Below are 20,661 nucleotides of genomic sequence, written 5' to 3' on the forward strand. Positions count from 1 at the left end.
CCAAGATTACATTATAAAACCCTTGTGACAAATAAATTAAACTGGGACATAAACCATTAACTTAAAGGTTCAGAGTGTACGATTTAGGTGAAAGGGATCTATTGGCAGAAATAGAATATAAAATAATCATAGTGTTTTCACTTGTGTGTTTCATCTAAATTGTGCAAATTGTGGTTTTCTTTACCCTAGAATGGGCCCTTTATATTTAAATACTGTATATTTACATCAGGCGATGGTCCTCTCTACGGAGGCTGCCATGTTTTACAGTAGCCCAAACTGGACAAACTAAACACCTTTTGTGTTTTTATGACAACCGAAGTCTACCACAGGTTCTCTTTCATGTTTGGAAGGGGAGGCTGAGGTGAGGGGCATTCAGCTGCAACATGCAACTTCACCACTAAATGTCACTAAATTCTACACATTGAACCTTTAATTATATTACTATAAATTAAATAAAACACAAATACAAACAAATATAAAGAATTTGAACTTATATAGGGCAACCGATAAATTGGTTGGGTTCTATAGCCATCAGTAAAACTTTTTTATAACAATCTATCAAGTGAGTGATTTTAAAGGTTAATAAATTAGTGATGAAACATTTTTGTCCAGATGCTCTGCAAACACTCTCAAAGAGATAATTGGTCATTCTACTGGGTTGAGTTTTTATAAATGAATACAACATATCTATGTCTTAAAAATGATTTTGTTCATTTATTAACTTTCATTAATTAGTAACATCCAAATTGACTCATCTACTACTTATTGACCCCATGTGCTGTCACGTGATCGAGAGGGCATGCCCGTGCACCGTGTTCATTCATGCACACTGGACCATCGCTATAATACAACCCGTGAACGCGCTTTTCTTATTCTGGGAGAATTACGTCATCGCACTGGCCAGGGAGCTGCTGCAGAAAGTTGCAACCAAGAAGCTGCACAGCAGGAAACCCACATAGAATACAGGATGTGGGCTTAACACTTATAGGCGGCAATATGAAAAAGAATAATCATCTTAGGCCACTTTAAAGACTAAGGAAATTTAACAAAGAATATGAGTCCAATACATAATATATGAAGTAATTTATAAAAATAGTAAATATTAAGAGTTGGGGTTTTTTTAATGAAGAAAGAAAGACTGAAAGAAAGAAAAAGAAAGAAAGAAAGAAGTACAGGAGGCTGTGCAGTCCGTTATGTGTGAGGGGGCGGACCACGAGAGGCGCGCACAGCACGACGCGCGTAAGAGCCGTCGGCGCGTCGGCAAATAACCTCATTGTGCATTCACACAGTTATTCTGCTTCTCTTCTCCTCCACCGTCCGTCGGAGCCGCTGAGAGCGTGAAGCCGCAGCTCGTGTTCCGCCATGGCTGCGCTGTCGGGGGGAGAGATGTGCGTCAAGTACCTGATGTTCGCCTTCAACCTGGTGTTCTGGGTGAGTTTGAAGCGAGACAAGCGCGTTGTTCTCTTAAAAAGAACAGCCCGTGTGCGTGTGTGAGCTGGACGTGCACGCGCATCCGCGTGTGAGCAGGTCTACTACACTGTGAATGAGATGATCCGGGTGTCTCAGATGTACTATGGGATCGTGACGAGCCCTCGCGGAAAAGCCCCGGGTTAATTATCCCAGTTTATTCGGCGGTGCGCCCTCGGGTGGTTTGTGGCTCCGGACGCCGGTGAACACAAAGTGTCCCAGTGCCCGTGGAGGCTGATGGAAGAATAATCCCCAGTGGCCAAGTGACCCAGTTCCACAGCAAAGACCACACTGTGGAGTTTGCGCGCACGGCAATTGAATAATTGCAGTGTGGGGGGAGGAGATACGCTGCTTTAGTGTGGTGGTGATACTGACTACTGATATAATAAGAATTAAGACTTCTGCTCCGTCACGTGACGTGAAGTGTTGCGCATGTCAGGGAGCCAGACTGTGCATGTGTATGTGCATGTGTGTGTGTGTATATGTATATGTTGTGTGTGAGTGAATGCTGGGATCACATATTGGCTATTTGAGTCGCACTGAGCCTGCAGGGTGTGTCCTGGCTGCTGTGTGCGTTTGTTTGTGTGTGGTTTCAGATGGATGTTTTTTCCTTTTAGGGACGTTTGTAATTTGTGCAGCTATACATAGAACCGAGCAGAGGCATTCATCGCAGGGCAGACAGGGGTTTCCCACCGCTTCAATGTGTGTGTGTGTGTGTGTGTGTGTGTGTGTGTGTGTGAGAAAGAAATGACGAGAAACCACAATCGATCTGAGATATTCAATACTTTGCAAGGCCCAAATAACCCCCCTATTTGCTTAAACAGCACCAAATTCACCTAAAGTCACCTAAACGTGCCGGATTTTTTTTTAAATCAAGATGCATGGATTATTCCCTGCAAATGTAAAAAAACTAACTATCTTTTAATGTTAAAGAAAGTGATAAAAGAAAGTCCTGGATCCAGCCACTGATCCAGATCTGCACCAGAATCTATTGGGTTCTTCCCTGACCAATAATACTGCACCTTTCTACTAAGTTTTGTGGAAATCGATCCATAGTTTTTGTATAATCTTGCTTATAAACAAGCCAACCATGCAACAAACAGACTGCAGGGGTGAGGTATATGCAAAAATACACAGAAAGTGCAGTGTTTCAACAATGAAACACTTCAAGAAAGGAATAAGGTGACTGTCCATTTTAACTCCCTTTAAATCAACACTTTCTAGATTATTTAGTTTTAACACAACCTGTTACAATCTCTTAGATTCTTTCCTTTTTGAGGTTTATTAAGCATGAGGTGAAGACACTCTTGTCATATCCGGTACATGCAGCCACAAATCACAAATCACACAGCACACACACCTCGGATTTCAGCTCAATGTGGACACGACACGAGAGCACGTGTTCCACATGTTCAGTGTTTGGTCAGTTGATCAAACTAACACACAAAACTACTAATAACGGCTTTTGGGAGTATATACACAATATACAGTAAATACTATATTCCCATGTCTATAGGAATGGGAAGTAGCCATATTTAAGAGCAGCCGATTACACAGTTCAGACAGCAGAGCAGTAAATATGCTGCCGAGCAGGTATTTTACTAAATGTTGTTTAGTGAACGTGTCTGAACGTGCAGAGCCCTCCGTGCTGCTCCCTCCCACATCCAACAAACTCTACGTGCCCACAGGGTTTGCACACATGCACCAGTTATAGACGGTGTAGGAATTGATAACACGTACACAAGTAAGGACAGTTTCTCATGTAACACCACCACTCCTGCTCCTCCTGCTCCTCCCGTGTGATCAGGTGATCATGTGAAGGTGTGGTATTGAAAGCATGTTCCCTTTCCACTAGCTGACACCATTCCATTTTTACTTCCTCATTGGAAGGTGTTATCCAAAAGAACTCTTGTCGGTACAGTGTGTGTGTGTGTTTGTGCGTATTTCTGCGTGTGTCGACGGAATCAACATGGCTGTCGGTGGGGGAATCAAGTGTGTGAAACATCTCATGTTTGTCTTCAACCTTATCTTCTGGGTACGTGTGTTTTTTATTGTCTCCTACTCTGCTGTGGAGTGTTGTGTGCTTGTAACTCTATCTTTGTGAGGACCTGCTTAAGTTACAGAGTTACAGACTGAAGCCATTTTGAGGAAGTGAGGACATAGTTAGGTTAAGGTTCAGGTTAGGGCAAGGGGCTACGGGGGGGACAGAGAGGGGGTAGAGAGAGAGAGAGAGAGAGAGAGAGAGAGAGAGAGAGAGAGAGAGAGAGAGAGAGGTGGACAAGTTTCCTCAGCAGTGGTGTTATAGATTTACACATTTCCGATTGCTCTGATCTGCCTTTTTGCTCAAACAATGGAACATAAATCATACAACAGGAATGAAAGAGGGTGAAAAATTGTTATACAATAGAATACAAAAAGAGCACCCACACCCTTTGCATAAAAACGTTTTGTTTCACAAGGATTCTCTGGGCTGACCTGTCTGTGCTTACAAGGCTTTTAAGTAAGTGCCTGTCTATGCACGTTACACAGTGAGGCTCCATACACCGACACTCGTGGTGCAAAGTGCAACTCAGAACAGAGAAGTATGACAGGATATAAGAAGATGCACTCAAAATATCATGACGTCTCCCAAAAGCGCATTTACACAAAAAACAAACAGGCAAAAGCCACAACACAACTGCAAGAGCTACACAAAGGAGACACACAGCCACAACAGAAGTGAGCGAAATCGGATTTGGACCATTGAACATGTGACATTGTGCAGAATGCATTGAGGGATGTAACTGCAGACCTGTATGTGAGAATATGCTCTTGTCTCCAGCTTGCAGGCACCGCTGTCTTTGCTATAGGCCTTTGGCTGAGATTTGACCCAAAGACCAAAGGCCTGTTTGAGGGACCAGACTCTCCATATGTGTTCTACACGGGTAAGACACTCTCAGTCTTAAAAGAAAGATTATGTGTACTCTGCAATACATAAACTATATATATATATATATAATTAAATATTATGTGTGCAGGTGTCTACATCCTGATAGCAGCTGGAGCACTAATGATGCTGGTGGGCTTTCTGGGATGTTGCGGGGCCATCCAGGAGTCCCCTGTTATGCTGGGACTGGTTCGTACCACTTTTTGTGTTTTCATCTGCATTTCTTTGACTGTTGCAATTTTAATGAAATGAGGAGTGGGGCATGACTCAAGAACTTTTACAATTTTGGAGTGGATCCCAATAAACCGGCGGATCCACTTTTTTAAAGACATGGTGAGATAGGGCGTTGACCTTGCCAGAGGTATGCGCTCTCCATTTACCCTTCTAGTTCTTCAAGGCCTCTCCCTTCTTGTTCTATTCACTTCTATTTACTCACAGTAATTTGTAATATAGAAACTAAAAGCAAGGATTTTCTTCCTCCAAGTGTTTTTCTAGTGCTCTCAATCAGCGGCACTTGACTTAACATGTGAGAATTGTAGACTGACCTTGGGTGCAGTAAGAAATATAAGAGTCTGCCTTCGTCGTTGTTTACTGAACAGTATCAAGGCCAGAGAAGAGTCTCTGTACTTGTCCAATCCTTCCCTGCCTCCCTCCCTCCATGTCTGGCCCTAATCTTCTTGGACTAAATCTCTCAGGAGGTGGAGCCTATGCAAATTAGTTTCAGCTACACTCAGATGACCTTACGTGTTCATACATGCACACAAAGCACATGCGCACAAGCCTGCATGGAGGCAAAACATTCACGCAGTTTTGTGTTTCCTTTGCACAGTTCTTTGGCTTCCTGCTCATCATATTTGCCATAGAGGTGGCAGCTGGAATCTGGGGATTTTCCAATCAAAGCAAGGTAACGTAAAACCTTATAAGTACGTTCAACTGATTTAATTTGTGTAAGCTCTTTTTAACCAAGTTAAATGGAGTTTACGTAGCAAACTAATGGCCGACAGCAACAAAGTGAGTGAAATACTGCTGCTGAGTTTAACATGAAAATGCTGCATGAAGAAATGTTGTCTGCTTGAGTGATCCATGTTAATAAACCCTCCTTGCTGCTGTGCTGCAGGTGGTGAACGACATCACAGCGTTTTACATGCAGACCTACAACAACTACAAGACGACAGGAGATGAGCGCCTCAAAGAGACACTGCGATTGATTCAAACAGGGGTCAGTCTTCTCCACTCATTGGACATGACTCAGATCTTATCGAAGGAATTTGGAACAAATTGCATTTTCAAGTGCATGCAATGTTTTCCCGTGGGAACTTTGCAAGAAGTTTCGGTCCACAGTAAAAAGGATCCATAATGTTTTTGATGACTAGAAAATGTGAATTCAGCAAATTAACTTAAAAAAAAATCAGCATGTTGGTATATAAGAGTATATAATGTAGAGAGTTGTATAAGGAGATCGATACCACTCATGTCTTTGCGTTAACAGTGGCGCTAAAGCTGGGAGGTGCTTAGTGTTGCTTAGCTTACACACTTGAAGCAGATGGAGACACCTCATTTCCAAAGGTCACACACTTACCAATACATTTCATGTTGTCTGCTGATTGTTTGGCTGACTTGTTCACTTTGTGCACAAACAATAATGTAAAAATCAGTCGTCGTTTAGGGCGAGTTGTGCTGTAACTATGTCTTGATGAACAGTAGCTCATGTATACATCCAGGACATCTGTGCGGCATTTCCACTGGTTGCCTAGCAACCTCACTGTGACTACAAGACTGAAAATTATGGCTTATCTGAATTCACTCATTATATATATTCCCCTCATGCTGAATGCTGAAAAACAGCCAACGCACAAGAGGAGAGAGTAATGTATGAAGGCAGGTTGAGTTTATTTGTATAGCACATTACAACAAGAAGACAAGGGCTTTACCTCAAATACAAAAGGCATAATTACAAATTGTAAAAGCAACATAAGACAATACAAATAAGAAGCACTGAAATATGACCAAAAACAAATGACATTGAGAATTAAATGTTTTTATTATAAAATATAAATAAAAAATAAATAGAATAAGACGTAAATTAAGAGGTAAAGGAGTTGAGGCGGACCTGCAGTGGCTTCGGAGCTGCTTCTCCATGTTTAGTCGTTTTTTTGGAAAAGTCGTTTTTTTGGAAAACAAAATTGTGCCATGTCTGAATAAAAAGCCTAAATAGCCTTGATTGAAAAAGATTTGAAATTTGAAGTTGTGACACACAAAATGCTTTCTATATATTTAAGTAGGAAAATAGGCTTAATATGACATGTACACAATGATGCTGATAAGGTGTGTGTGACAATAGTGCAGAGAAAATGACCCAAGTACTGAAAGTGAGTAGAGAGGAGTGAGTAATTTCAGGCATAACCTAAAATTGGAATCAATTTGTTGAACTATCCCTTTAATAGGAACACATTTGTAAGACATATGTTTTCTTTCTTCAAGTCTCCTTGTTCACTAACATCATGATTTTGTGTGTGTGAACAGCTGAACTGCTGCGGTCCAACTGGTACTGCAGCAGACACTGCCAAAGACACCTGTCCCAGAGGGGAGCCGCTTGAGGAGCTCATTACTAAGGTACAACCATCCTGAGAATGTGTGTATAGATTGAATGCCAACACAGCTAGATTCGACGAATATTTTTGTCGAGATGGGAGACAAGTCATTACAGATCTCGGACACACCTAAGCTCTGTGAGCGCTGATACTGTGCGTCAAAATCATAACGATGGTCTGACAGGTGTCATTATTTCATCAAGTCTTCCCTTTGCAGACTAATTTCCTCAGCCTTTTTTGCAGTGTTACTATGGCAACACTGGTGTACTGAAGCCTGTGCGCTCCCAGGCTGTCTGTTACATGGGCCATACCCTAAGCCACGTTCAGCATAGCTATATAGAGACATTCCGCTGCATTAAATCCTGCCCGTGTGTTGCAGAGCTGTCCTGACGCCATCGATGACGTTTTCGATTCCAAACTACACATCATAGGAGGAGTGGGCGTCACCATTGGGGTTATTATGGTGAGTGTGTTTCACTGGAGTTCACCAAATTTCAATGTCTGCTGACCTGGAGGATGAACACGGTGCAGACCCAAGTAATATGTCCTCCCTCTCTCCTGCAGATGTTTGGAATGATCTTTAGCATGCTCCTGTGCTGCGCCATCAGGAAATCCCGGGAGGTGGTGTGAAAACCCACCACGCACACCACATGTCGTTGTTAATGTTGCATGATGTCATTCCTAGGGTCCCAGACTCTCCACTTCCAATCGACACACTGCTTGTTCAAAGGGGATAACATAAGTATAGACTGGGTGCTGATATTTCTGTTGTTTATGAGATTATTGGTCAGTTCTTGCTGTACTCTCAACACGCTGTACACTCCTGACTTTCCTTGACTAGACAAGTGCGATGTGGTTTTTAGGCCCAACTATCATCTGTGCTTAAGTAGCAAAGTAGTAAAGAAATGTGTTATCTGTGGTCATTTGATTGAAATTAGTGTTTTGTGAACCGCTAATTATCGAAACAAAAAATTATATTATTATCTACTGATCACATTTCTATTGCTACCACTCGAGGTCACTCACAAGAAGAGTCATATTGGTCCAGGGCCACAGAAAAAAGGCCACCGGCACCACTTTAGCACCAAACAGAAGCAGCCAACGAAATTCTAAGATTGCTGTTTTCTTACAACACTGACGTCAAACCATGGTGATGAGTAGCCAGTTCAATGCTGAGCTGTGAACTGCTGTGGCTGGTTTTTTTTCCTCTCCATTTTTTAGGTACTTGTGTAGCATCTCAGTTTCTTTGGTGTGAGGAAATTTTGTTCATTCCTTTCCTTACTTCCCCCATCTCCTCATTCGCACTTGTTTAAAACAGCCTTCATTATTTTTGGTCACATTTTGTAAATGTTGCTTTTGTTTTTTATCTGCAAAACATTTTTAATCTTCGATGTTTAAATGGTATGTGTGGTTTGATTGTGTATTTTATAAGGTCCATTTCATTTTACAGAGACTTGCTTGATTTATACCATATGCACTATGTTTCACAGAGACAAAAATGATTGAGAACCAAATAAACAAAATGTACTAAGTCAAGACTGAGGGTTTTATATTATTCAATTCATTCAATTTAAATAATCTAATTTATCTGTTAGCTTTATTTGTATAAAAGCATTATTGTGTATCATCCACAAATAACACAATTACATACAACATGCAGCATACCACATTCATATCACATTTAAAGAGCAATCAGTGGTACTCACAGCTTATAACTGTAATAGTAATGATTAAAGATTCAATAGTGTGAAAGAGTTCGATGGATGTCGGCACAAAGCTTGACATGGCTCTCAGCCCTGAGTGTGAGTGATCTGTATCTCCGACCAGAGGGTGAGTGTATTATAAACTGTATTGTGTGTGTCGTGTCAGAGGCTATTTGTATTGTAAATGCTGATTAACGCTTCCGGCTCCAGTCCGATTCTTTTGCTGCTCATTCTTATGAATGTGTTTTGTGGGCTGCGATGAATGTCAACGAGACTTATGACAGCTTCACTAAAACACAATGGGGACTAATTGGAGGATTTGATGTTTGCAATAGATCTGTAATCCATCATGGCAAACAATCAGTGCAGCCAAATAACATAAAAAAGGTTATCAGGCCTATTCTCTGAAGGGCACTAAGATTGACTAAAGGCAAAGTTTTCAATAATACGTTGACTCTGCTTGGCGTGTTACATTAAGTTGTTTATATCATGGTCCCGCAGGGGTTCGCAGGGTGTGGGTACCGTGACAAAGCTGAAAACACTCTGTTGTTTTCCATTGCGCAAACGGAAAACTCCCCCAGGTTTCCACCCCTTTGGTATTCCAAGACCAAAACAGAAAGACAGCCAAGAACTGTCTTTGTTCAACTTGACCTCATCACAATTAATTTCTGGAGAATTTGTGATCAAAATTTGTTGCACACATAGATTACAGCAAACAGTGTTCTTTTGTGTCTGGCTATGATTAGAGTTAATGTTTCATGACTCACCATTTCCCCCAAAAAGAGGTCAGAGCAGCATTCATCTGATAACAGCACGAGGAAGTGCATTTTGATTTGGTTGTTGACAGCCTTGTGTTGCTGTTCAGATGCCCCACCCCCATTATGGAGATAACACTGATTATAAAAAGGGGTGTGCGTTAATAAGTGAGGCGACGTGTCCTTGTTGTTGAGCGTGTGGGACTTTTACACAGCAGAATGTTTACTGGCAAACGGAAGAGGGCAGGAAAACTGAGATAAGGAGGGAAAAAAAGAGAACATAATGGGAAGCAACAGAGAGATGAGCCAACATCAACACTTACAAAACATTTTAACTTAAAATTAACGAAATGTATTTGATAACTGGACACCGAGTACTTTACAGGGAATAACACTTTATCATTTTCATTTTACTATTATTGCCAAACGTGGCCTTGTTTCAAGGCAGAGTGCTACAGGACCATGTTCAAATTTTATTGGCCTATAAATTGCACAACACAACTGTAGTGCCATAATTGAAAATAACTTTCTCTGTAGTAATGGATTACAGATATATTGCAGTGGGACAAGCAAAAAATAATGTGGCTATAACATTTATTTAAACTGTAGCAGCCAAGTGCAAATAATATCTTCTGAATGATACCTGAGTGCCAAGAAAAAATATGTTTATAGTTTTTAACATGGGACACAATACAATCTCAATCTTCAGCCTCATCCTCTGAGCCCTCCGAGGAAACGTCTGCTGGTCTGCGTGACTGTGCGTGTAAGGCAGAGTGTGTGTGCAGCACCATGTCCACCCGGAGGAGACTCCTGACACACTGCAGTACGGCCAGAAGCAGCTGGTATTTGCAAGAGACAGATTCAAGACCCAAGTCCAACATAAAAGCTTTGGATAAAACGTCAGTCTTTCTACAACAATGCATGCTCAGTTTACAATCCGCTACAGGAAATCCACTAGTACAACAAGCCTGTACGAGACTTGTGCTGGATTTTTGTTTATAAAGGACGCTGAACGTGTGGGAATCTTTTGGAAGAAAACTGAGGATCCTGGTTTGAATCTGCAGGAAGTGTCGCACACTGTGGGAGTAAATCTGTTGTGGTACACTCAGGAGAGCATTTGCCAAGAGCTGGGAAACAGCAGGGGTACTCATCTTTGTACCATTAGAAACACAGCGACAGCGGGGATGTTGTGAGAGGGCATGATTTAAGAGAAACTCGAATGTTCCACCAGCAGATATAACACAGCCTGGCTCCAACACACACTGCTGAGAGAGAATTGCATTTGAGGATGTGTGGGTGGTTCTATCAGAGTGATCAGATGCATGTGAAGATGTGCTATTGTGAAACTGGTAGATCCTGTTTGATGCTGTAGTTGAAGTCCTTCCCATGGGCTGGAAAGTTACAAGTAGCATGCGGATGGCATCTTGAAACGCACATGCACACTGGTCTGTCTGCCCTTCCCCCGCGCCACAAATGACCAGACTACAGGGTTTGAGTGTGACCCTCTTCTCTAAATCATGGAAAGCCACGTGAACATATCTGTGGAAGAGAAAAAGAGATTCATTTTAATTTCCCTCATGGAAACCAGATGAAGAAATCACTGAAATTCAAAGCCTAGTGATATATATATATATATATATATATATATCTCTGGGACAACAGGTATATGTATGCGAGAAAGAAGTGACATGTTATCATACCTATGTACTCCCAGTAGTATTGGCCGGCAAAAGGTCAGAGTAGAAACATTCTGTGATTCAATCGTCCAGCAGTCTGACACTGGTGTGGTTCCACTTAGTTTGGCAAAGAGGGCCAGCTCATCTTTGCTGATGCACTCCACAACACACATCCGCGCCTGTGCAGCTAAAGCCAGAACAGCCGCAGACTGTTTCACTGCAGAGAGAAGCACAGAGACACCCAAACGCTGCAGGTTTGCAATGACGCACTGTAGTGACCTTTCTGACCATGCACTAAACTCCACTAAACTTTTCTCCTCAGCCACTTGGCCTCCACATCCCACCTTAAGCACATCTCCAGCACTGAGTATTCTTGGCTGCAGGTACCCACTGAAAACTACAGCTTTAACTGACTGATCTTCAGTCCGAGGGCAGGGCACAGCAAAGTCCCTGTGAATGACCTGCCCCTCAATCAAACGTGAGCAGCTTATAGGGAAGCCTGTCACAGGCGTATGCAGTGCAGGGAAGTTGTCATTTACAAAGTGAAGTGCTGATGAAGGTAGGTCATTTATAAAGGTCCAGTTCCTGAGAACTTCACAGGTGAGGTTGCTTATGAAGTCACAGTGGGTGTGACCGAGACGAGTGTGAAAGAATGATGCCAGCAGCTTTTGAACGCAGTGAGTGTCTGAGTGAGCAGCTGGTGGATGTGATTTTGCAGTGAAATCCTCCCACGAAACACAGAATCCATACGGGGCCACTCCTACAGCGATGAGATCCTCCAAATCTTCCAACGCAAATGTGAGCAGTTCATCAGCAAAGCGCCTGGCAGTGGCAGCTTCTGCTGCCTCCCTAGAGCTATAAGTGTGAGACACGTTAGGCTCCTTGCAAGCTTTTGTATGAATCATTCGCAGTAATGAGGCCAGCAGCAGAATAAAGGTCTTGGATCCATCTCCTGTTGAACTGCTATGCTTCCAGACACACTCCACCACCATCCTAAAATGAAGAACACACAAATATAATGTTAACACAAATTACACTTGATATATAGTATTGTAAAAGGAAAAAAGTAAAGGTCTGTATGTTACCTAGCGAGTGGATATTCAAGTCGCAGTGCTTTGAGGATGCGTGTCCCACTGCGGCTCAACATGGCCTGTCCTGTGTCTCGGGTGAACAGCACCTGTCCTCCCTCTGGACCAAAGCTGCGGAGGACAGTTGCCTCCAGTGCACCAACTGTCTGCAGGACATGTTTGAGGTGAAGACGATCCACTGGTAGCATCTCCACAACCTGGAAAACACACAGGATCAGTGGCAAGGATTTAAACTGTTCACTACAAAAAAAGTTTTTTGCCCCATTATTTAAAACAGGATTTATTAAATTTAAAAACAAAAGTCCTCTCAGAGAACCCCTATTTGGATTCAGCTTCATATAAATTGTGCAAATATAAGATTTTGACTCATCATGTGAAGGCTGAATTTGATTTTATCACCATTGATGCTCAACAGGTGTCCATTTAGGAAAATAGCTTACATTTAAGAACCATGTCTTCAGTTTTAGATTCAAACAACTACAGTGAACACAACGAGGATCGTGTACTTATACTGTTACACATCAGTGAAGTTTACATGACACGAAAGGTTAGCAAACTCGCTACTGAAAACACTAGTATCGTTAGCATCTGCTAGCTAGGTAACCAGGCTAAACCAACCTACTCGCTGCGGTTACGGGGAGTTTAATTTATTACAAACATTTACTATATAGACATGACTTAAACGCATCGTCAGATAAACTGTAAAAGTATTTTAAATGTAAAACACGATTTAAATCTTACAGAACTCACCATTAGTCCAACAGGAGGACGCTTTCTTCCTCTGTATCCTGGAGACCAGTCTTCTTCTGGGGTTTGTTGTGATGTAACGGATTATACTGCCACCCAGCGTGCGGAGTTATGAGTTGTTTTTCTATCTCTAAATACCAGCCACATATTTCGACTGTATATGTGGTTATATAGGTGACTGTTCTTTTTGTCTTCACATATTTTATAATATTATATATCACATGTGAAAGTATTACTTGATGACTATTAATAAATATATAGGTACTAATGATAACATGTTTCCATGTGTGACTGTATGAGACATTCTGGATGTTTACACAAACACTTTGTGGACCTCACATTGTTCTCATGATATCAAATAAACTGTAAAAAAGCGATCATGTGTGTGATGGCTGCTTTTTCTCTTTAACTGTCCTGTTGTGATGCTGAGTGTGCACATTGTTCACGTGTGTTTCCTTTGCATGAGGCAACAGCCCACATGTTCCGATTTACACTGTAAATTTGTGTGTATTGATCCCAGCACATATGAAGATAATCTATTACTAATTGTGCATTTTTTTGTTTGTTATGATCTGTTATGTCAAACCAATTATCTTTGTTAACCACAGCAAATAATATATCTAACATGAAAGCTTAATGTCACAACTACTACTAAAGTAGAAGAGGTAGGGTTTAAAAAGAATGAATACTCATGACACAAATCAGTTGAACTACAAATAATTGAAGGGCTCTAAATTCTAAATGATGTTCAAAGATTTTCTCAGTTTAATTTGCTCAATAAATTGGGCCATTTTTTCCCTGAGTTTATCTTAACCGCAGGGAGAATTTCTGAAGAACTATTAGTGTTTGAACCACATCTTCTAATAATTCACACATAGTTCTGACCTCTGATAATAATACGACAGGACATTATATGATGATACAGAGATGCATATATTTGTCTGTTAGTTAGCAGGATTATTCAAAACCTGCTAAGCTAATTACATTTCGGAGTTGATCAATGATTTCCTTTCCACTTTCTTTAACACGAAGTGATAGGGCATTAGATTTGCGCTCTCTACGCACCCTTCTTGTTATTAAATGTGAATTCTATTAATACAAAAAGCTCAATTTACTACAGGCATAAAACTGCTTAGGCCTAAAAGTGATCTATACTGTCAGCTAAATACTTCATTACAGCTTTAAATCAACTGGCCTCCACGCTGCACCTCTTAAAGGAGTGACACTCACAACTGAAACTTTGTTATATTTCTTTATGTGACTGACAGAGGTTATGTCGAGCTCCCTGTTTCCCTGCCCATCCTCCCACCGTCTCTCGTCCTCTCTTTCTGTTCGGCGTCTCTGTGCATCTCTGGTACCTCAAGGTGAACGGGGCGGGGCTAGAACTTGATCTCTGTGTTGCTGCAGAAACCACATCCTAAGTTTCTAAATCAGGCAACATCATCTATACATAGGCGATATGAGACAGTTGTGCAGCCAGATGTACAGATGCCCTCACATACAGAGCCGTCCACGCTGAACGTAAATGTCCTCTAATGCTGAACTGTCAGTATGCTAATGAGACTTTAAAAAGCCATGTCACTACCCTAATGAATATGCATCGCTGGCCCGCTGACCTGTCGGGGGGGGACAGAGGTCACAAAAGGCGGGACATCAGAAATAAGGAACAGCGGTCCCATGAGACCTGAATGGACAGAAAAGTATACATTTTTCCTCTCTCCCTTACACACACACACACACACACACACAAAAACATAGGGAAACAACACAAGATGACCAAGCTACCGATCTCACCCTCAACTCCATCTTGTCCTACCCTCTCACTTTCTCTCTTTCTCTCTCGATGCAGCTTCACACACTGCACTGTTCGTGTTGATGTCTCAGAACTGGAGACACAAAAACAAAGGGGCTGACACTTGCCTCACTGCTCTCCTCCATCTCTCTGCTTTATCATTTTTTCCTCCTCCTCCTCTTCTTCCCTCTGTAAAGAAAAGGAATACCTGTGAGGCTGAACGCTGCTGCTGAGACCACTGAATACAGGTATGTCTCAAATTTGACTATTTTTTAATCAATCAAAACTTTGATTTCTTTCTCTTTTGAATGTGCTGACTGAAGTCTAACTGGGTGTAAACAATGTGCACAAAAGATTGCTAATAATAATAATAATAATAATAATAATCATCAGGTCGATGCAGGTCATTCTATTGTTTACTGGATCTGCAAGAACACAATCAATATGAGTAACTTCTAACAGTTTTTTCTAAAAGTGTCTTAAAGTTGACATTTTGCAAATTCAGATGGTAAATTGTTTTTACTGTCAAATGTGTAAACTTGTTGGATTAGGTGTTAAAAGAGTTTTAGCTGCATTAACAACTGAAGTTAGGTCCATATGGTGCGACTGTCTTTCACTGTATAAATACAATAATATTTATAAATCATTATTAAATAATTACTATATTAACAAGTTGGTAATTATGTAATGTTTGTTTTATATTGGCATAAAAAAATTCTTAATCAAAATCATAAAAGCACTTCAGAATCTGAAATATTCAGTATCAGACAACTAACATGAGAGACATGCAGTTATGTTCCCTTTGGATGTATCATTAATGTTTCTGTTTGCTCCTGTAATAGCCTCTGACTTTCCAGAAAAAATGGTAAAGTATCCTGAAGAAGGAGAAAAAAGTCGGAGATCACGTCTGCTGATTCAGCCCCACATACTTACTCTGATTACTGCAGAGTAGAAAATAACATATCGCAAAATTATTTCAGAGTCCAGTCTTAGCTTCGATCCTTTGTTAATGTGCACAGAGCGTGACCTTGGTACATCATCACCTCTGGCTGCTCACAGAGGAACAGCAGAGGTCCACGCGTGACGCTTCTCCTCTGCGTCTCCCTCGCAGCCTCCTCCTCTCGAGTCCTGCCCTCTCCCCTTCATGTCAGCAGGTTTGGCAGAGACAGCAGTTTGCATATCCTGTGTTCAAGTTTGTGCCAGACAAGCAGAAACAGGAGAAGTCATTTGACTCCGATGTTCATACCCTGTCCATAAGCACATTATTGCTTCAAATACATCCATCGATGGCGTTTTGGAAAATCTGCTCTATTGTGTATTTGTGTATCGTTTAGGTGGTTCCCATTTGACTGTTGCACATATGGAGGCATATTATGCCTGTTTCGTTGAAGTATAATGTATGTTTCACATGTTGTGACTGAACCGTCTTCTCCAGTCTCTCCGTTTCTCTGGCCAGTTAAATTCAGGATCTGCTGTCAATCATCAAACAATGACCGGGACCCGTCGAGCTGCCCCGGCTGCACCGGGCACCCCGGCTACAATAACGAGTTTGACAAATGCAACGACAACCACAGGCCAAACACAATCCGGAGGCCACAATCCAAAGAAGTTCATGAGTGAACTACACAACATCCACAGTGAGTTGGGAAACCAAGATAAATGTTCACCTCCATGGATTACTATCAAAAATCTTGATATATATATATTCGAGAAACATATCTGAACACCAGAGCCAGAGGATAATTGAGAAATAATCTAAAAGGGACAAAGAATTTATATTTCATGGACATTTGGGCAAATAACACAGCTGCAGCAGCTCATACAATATCAACAGAGATTTGAAGTTAAACTATTCTCTATGATAGCATATCATATTCTCTATTTTAGTTCAGATCGACATGTCCAACTTAAACTGGTTTGTCAAGCTATCTGCATTCATGTCAGAAAGTCAAACTTGCAAGTCATAAAAAATTGTATCTTGGATTTGAATATGTCGCTTGCTATCTGAGTCATACATCCCAAAATACACAGGAGACGGACAAATGAACCCCTTACAGTAATAAAGTACAACACCACAACAAAATATGGCCTAAAAATTACCACAGATCTGAGTCAGCATCTCTCTGACAATAGCATTTATTACAGAAGTACTGGATTGGATTAACTTTGTCAGTGTGGATGATAATTTGTTCACATGTGATGTTTTAAGAAGGGATGAGTAGGGTTTAAGTGGTTAACAAAGATTCCATGTATTTTAAGTATGTGTAATCTGTATGTGTGTGTGTGTGTGTGTTATATGGCTTTTCAGTGCCATCTTGGGCTGTTGCCGCCCTTTGCATTGTGAGTTTGTGCGTGGTGTTGTCCTGTGCTGTGTGCGTCTGGAAGAAGTGCTTGAAAAAGAAGGACAAGGACAAAGAGAAGGACAAGAAGAAGGGAAAAGAGAAAAGCAAAGGAGGCTTTGACACTGAAATGGATGGAGGTTGCAGCGAGGTAGGACACACACACACACGCACACGCACGCACGTATTGTCCTTCCAATGTATCACAGTTCTGACACTTGGGTCGACCCAGACTAGTAAAACTGTCCGTGTGTGTTACGACTAATGGATGTCTCGCACATCGCACAGTTCATGGTGTAGGTCTGGAGGACTGAGGTAACTTATTTTGAAACATCTTCAAGGATACAAGTTCTATTAAACTCACTGATGGTGTTAAACCTTGATGGTGTCAAACATAATCTTTGTTTGATTGCCTCTGACGTTGTAACACTATATAACGTAGGAACACAGCACAAATAACTCCTTCACACATTGTTAGACGTGGTTTTCATTGATCACTTGTATCGCTGCATTTCTACCTGCATGTGATGTGTTTGTGTGTCTTTGTGTTTGTGCAGCAACCGAAAGATGAAGGCAACAAAGAAACAGAGTTGTCAGATAAAGAGCCCAAAGAAGAAGAGAAGCTGGGGAGACTACATTTCACACTAGACTACAACTTCACAGATAACACAGTAAGATGCACACCACCTATAAATTCTTATATGTCACATTTTAGTGTCCTCAGATCCTCATTTCTTCCCGTGCTCTTAAATTCTAGCTGGTAGTGGGCATCTTGCAGGCTGCTGAGCTTCCTGCCATGGATGTGGGAGGAAGCTCTGACCCATACGTTAAACTCTATCTGCTCCCGGACAAAAAGAAAAAGTTTGAAACTAAAGTTCACAGGAAGACGCTTGAACCGGACTTCAATGAGACTTTCACATTTAAGGTAAATCAGGAAAAATAAAAAAAAGACTTATTTTTCCAGAGCACGTTCCCTATCAGCACCTTGATGTGTGTTCTGTACTACAGGTACCGTACACTGAGCTGGGCGGGAAGTCACTGGTGATGACGGTGTACGACTTTGACCGTTTCTCAAAGCACGATGCCATAGGAGATGTGAAAATACCGATGAGCAGCGTGGACTTCAGCCAGTCTCTGCAGGAGTGGAGGGACCTGCAGAAGGCAGAGAAGGAGGAGGTGGGAGCCAAGTGTTAGAGGGGGGGGGGACAAAAATAAATCTTGCTTTTAGGTTTTCCAAAACTGTTAAGATATCCTTTTTTAAATTTGTTTCCTTTTATTTGATGCCGTGTTTTGTGTTAGGAGACAAGCTTATTGATGCTCAGTGTTCCTTTGGTGTAATTAAAATCTAATTCTCCTTTTGAAGTTACTTCAAAACCAGAAGACTGCAGCCTTGTGTGATATTTCAGCTTCTCCATTTAATAATGAAGCCCTGACAGCATACTCACTTCTTTTATTCTTCCCCTTCCCTGTGCCAGAGCGAGCGGCTTGGAGACATATGTTTGTCCTTGAGGTTTGTGCCCACAGCGGGGAAGTTGACGATGGTGATTCTAGAGGCCAAAAACCTTAAGAAAATGGATGTGGGAGGATTATCAGGTGAGTCAAGCAAGTTACTTTTACTAAAGAGCTGGAGATCTTTCAGTATAGAATAAAAATAAAAATGCACTGTGTTGATCTATTTAAGTAACAAGACTTAAACCACTTTTTATAATCTGACTTAGTGCACACTACTAGATTTGTCCGCTCTGGTTGAGCATTTAGGCCTTATAATCACCTTTTTAAGTGGTGTGTCCACTTTCAAGCACTTTCTATGTAGGGGAAACCACAAGGAGCTACTACAATAGATGTGGTGTTTCACTGATGGAGTCGCTGCATCAGTGCCAGGCATTTGGTCGCTCTGACACAAAACCTCTCTGTTCTCACTCTCAGACCCTTATGTGAAGATCCACTTGATGCAGAATGGGAAACGACTCAAGAAAAAGAAAACAACGATAAAGAAGAACACTTTGAACCCGTACTACAACGAGTCTTTCAGCTTTGAGGTGCCATGTGAACAGATAGAGGTAAACAGATTTATACACACAAACGTATGCACACAGATACAATCCAGCAGAAATGCACTTTTTGTTCATGTTATTGTCATCTACAGAAGGTGCAGATAGCAGTGACTGTGCTGGACTATGATAAGATCGGGAAGAACGACGCCATCGGGAAAGTGCTGCTGGGCGCTAACAGCACTGGGACCGAGCAATGCCATTGGTCAGACATGCTGGCTAACCCCCGGCGGCCAATAGCTCAGTGGCACGGCCTCAAGACAGATGACGAAATTAACCCACTAATATCCAACAAGAAATGAAACTGTGAACCCAGTGAGCTATGAAATCTTGCAGCATTTACCTCAGTTACTTCCAATTTATGTTTTTACATTTGCCTCAAGTCCCATTGAAAATATTTAAGCTACTTAACTGAGTAAATGTACCAGTAATACTCTGTTTTCGCCTAGATACCGTCCGAGACACTATTATGGACTTAAAGCCTTCAGTAACTGCCAACTGCTTCTGTCATAAAGACTTGTAATTAAAGATTTATCACCAGTTACAAATGCTATTAAATAAGCTGAGATTTTTTCACAACCTTTGTGATGTTTCTTTACGTTTTTTCCAGAGTTGTTCAAATGAATTTACAATGCACATAACACAGACCTGCAGAGGGAGACAATCAAAAGGGACAATGAAATTACAGATCCCCATGACTGCTATGTGCTATTATGTTAGTAATTTCAAATAATAGATATTAAAAATTCGAATGCGTTGTTTATTTCCCTTTTTCCATTTTTATCCCATCAGACCATCTTCCATTACAATTTGTGCTTATAAAAGCTGAGGCAGTTCACTGATGATGATGTTGGAGTACAGCCTAGAATGAGAGGAATGCTAACATAAGCGTTTTGGCATCAGCATTTATTGACAGGTTTCTCTGCAGCATCACGACCAAAACGGCAAAAGGGGCCAGAATCACAACAAGAACACTTCTTCATCAAATAAAATATGTGAAGTAAAGCCTTGCAGTGTGAAGTTTATAGTAATGACTTGTATCGAGTCATTCCAAAGTTTATTGTGTGTCCTCCCTCATATTAGTCCACCCCTGCACACAGGACTGTATTATACTTAGCAGATTTTCTTTTATTGTATCATCACGCTATGTCAGGTCAATTTTCTTTTACCAGGTTACATGCAGTGTTTCTCTGCTGCTGGTCTTTGTGCAATTCATTTACTCATGTAGAACATCCTCCACCTTGTTATCTCATATTATCTGTGACGTTTGCACCACATGTTTGTCAAACAGCTGTTGTTCAGATGATGTGTGATGTTTGCTGTGACTGACATAAGCTGTTCTACATGCTCATGATCCTAGGCAACATTCTCTTACAAGATATTTTAGTAAAAGCACAGGTATAAATTATTAAAGTATTTACTGGGGCTCTTGAAAAGAACCAATGACAGAACAGAGACTTTGTTAATGTTACCAGGAACACCTGGGACCTCCCTGCTGTGACAAGTCAAAATGTCTGCTGTGGAAG

General features: G+C 41.2%; 3 protein-coding genes across 4 annotated transcripts; 2 read left to right on the top strand and 1 right to left on the bottom strand.

Moving 5' to 3' along the window:
- The first annotated feature begins 1,237 nt into the window (after positions 1-1,237).
- cd9a (CD9 molecule a) lies at positions 1,238-8,520 on the top strand. 2 transcript variants are annotated; one of them, XM_035156998.1, is made up of 8 exons: positions 1,238-1,431; positions 4,289-4,391; positions 4,485-4,582; positions 5,223-5,297; positions 5,511-5,612; positions 6,917-7,006; positions 7,364-7,447; positions 7,549-8,520. In XM_035156998.1, the coding sequence occupies exons 1-8, from the start codon at positions 1,363-1,365 to the stop codon at positions 7,612-7,614; spliced, it is 687 nt and encodes a 228-aa protein (XP_035012889.1). In that variant the 5' UTR covers positions 1,238-1,362; the 3' UTR covers positions 7,615-8,520. The 2 variants fall into 2 exon arrangements, with proteins under 2 accessions (XP_035012889.1, XP_035012890.1); XM_035156999.1 differs by lacking the exon at positions 1,238-1,431 and adding an exon at positions 3,321-3,502.
- On the bottom strand, positions 8,516-13,057 carry bbs10 (Bardet-Biedl syndrome 10). Its single transcript, XM_035156996.2, has 4 exons — positions 12,957-13,057; positions 12,204-12,403; positions 11,143-12,111; positions 8,516-10,981 (listed from the first exon to the last, which is right to left on the bottom strand). The coding sequence occupies exons 1-4, from the start codon at positions 12,957-12,959 to the stop codon at positions 10,141-10,143; spliced, it is 2,013 nt and encodes a 670-aa protein (XP_035012887.1). The 5' UTR covers positions 12,960-13,057; the 3' UTR covers positions 8,516-10,140.
- Positions 13,058-16,234: 3,177 nt separating this feature from the next.
- Positions 16,235-19,739, top strand: syt1b (synaptotagmin Ib). Its single transcript, XM_035157058.2, has 8 exons — positions 16,235-16,382; positions 17,054-17,235; positions 17,642-17,755; positions 17,842-18,009; positions 18,093-18,260; positions 18,560-18,677; positions 19,011-19,144; positions 19,231-19,739. Exons 1-8 carry the CDS (start codon positions 16,235-16,237, stop codon positions 19,435-19,437), a joined length of 1,239 nt encoding a protein of 412 aa, XP_035012949.2. The 3' UTR covers positions 19,438-19,739.
- Positions 19,740-20,661: the final 922 nt, after the last annotated feature.

The sequence above is a fragment of the Hippoglossus stenolepis genome, chromosome 5 (assembly GCF_022539355.2).
Source record: "Hippoglossus stenolepis isolate QCI-W04-F060 chromosome 5, HSTE1.2, whole genome shotgun sequence".
Lineage (NCBI taxonomy): Eukaryota > Metazoa > Chordata > Actinopteri > Pleuronectiformes > Pleuronectidae > Hippoglossus > Hippoglossus stenolepis.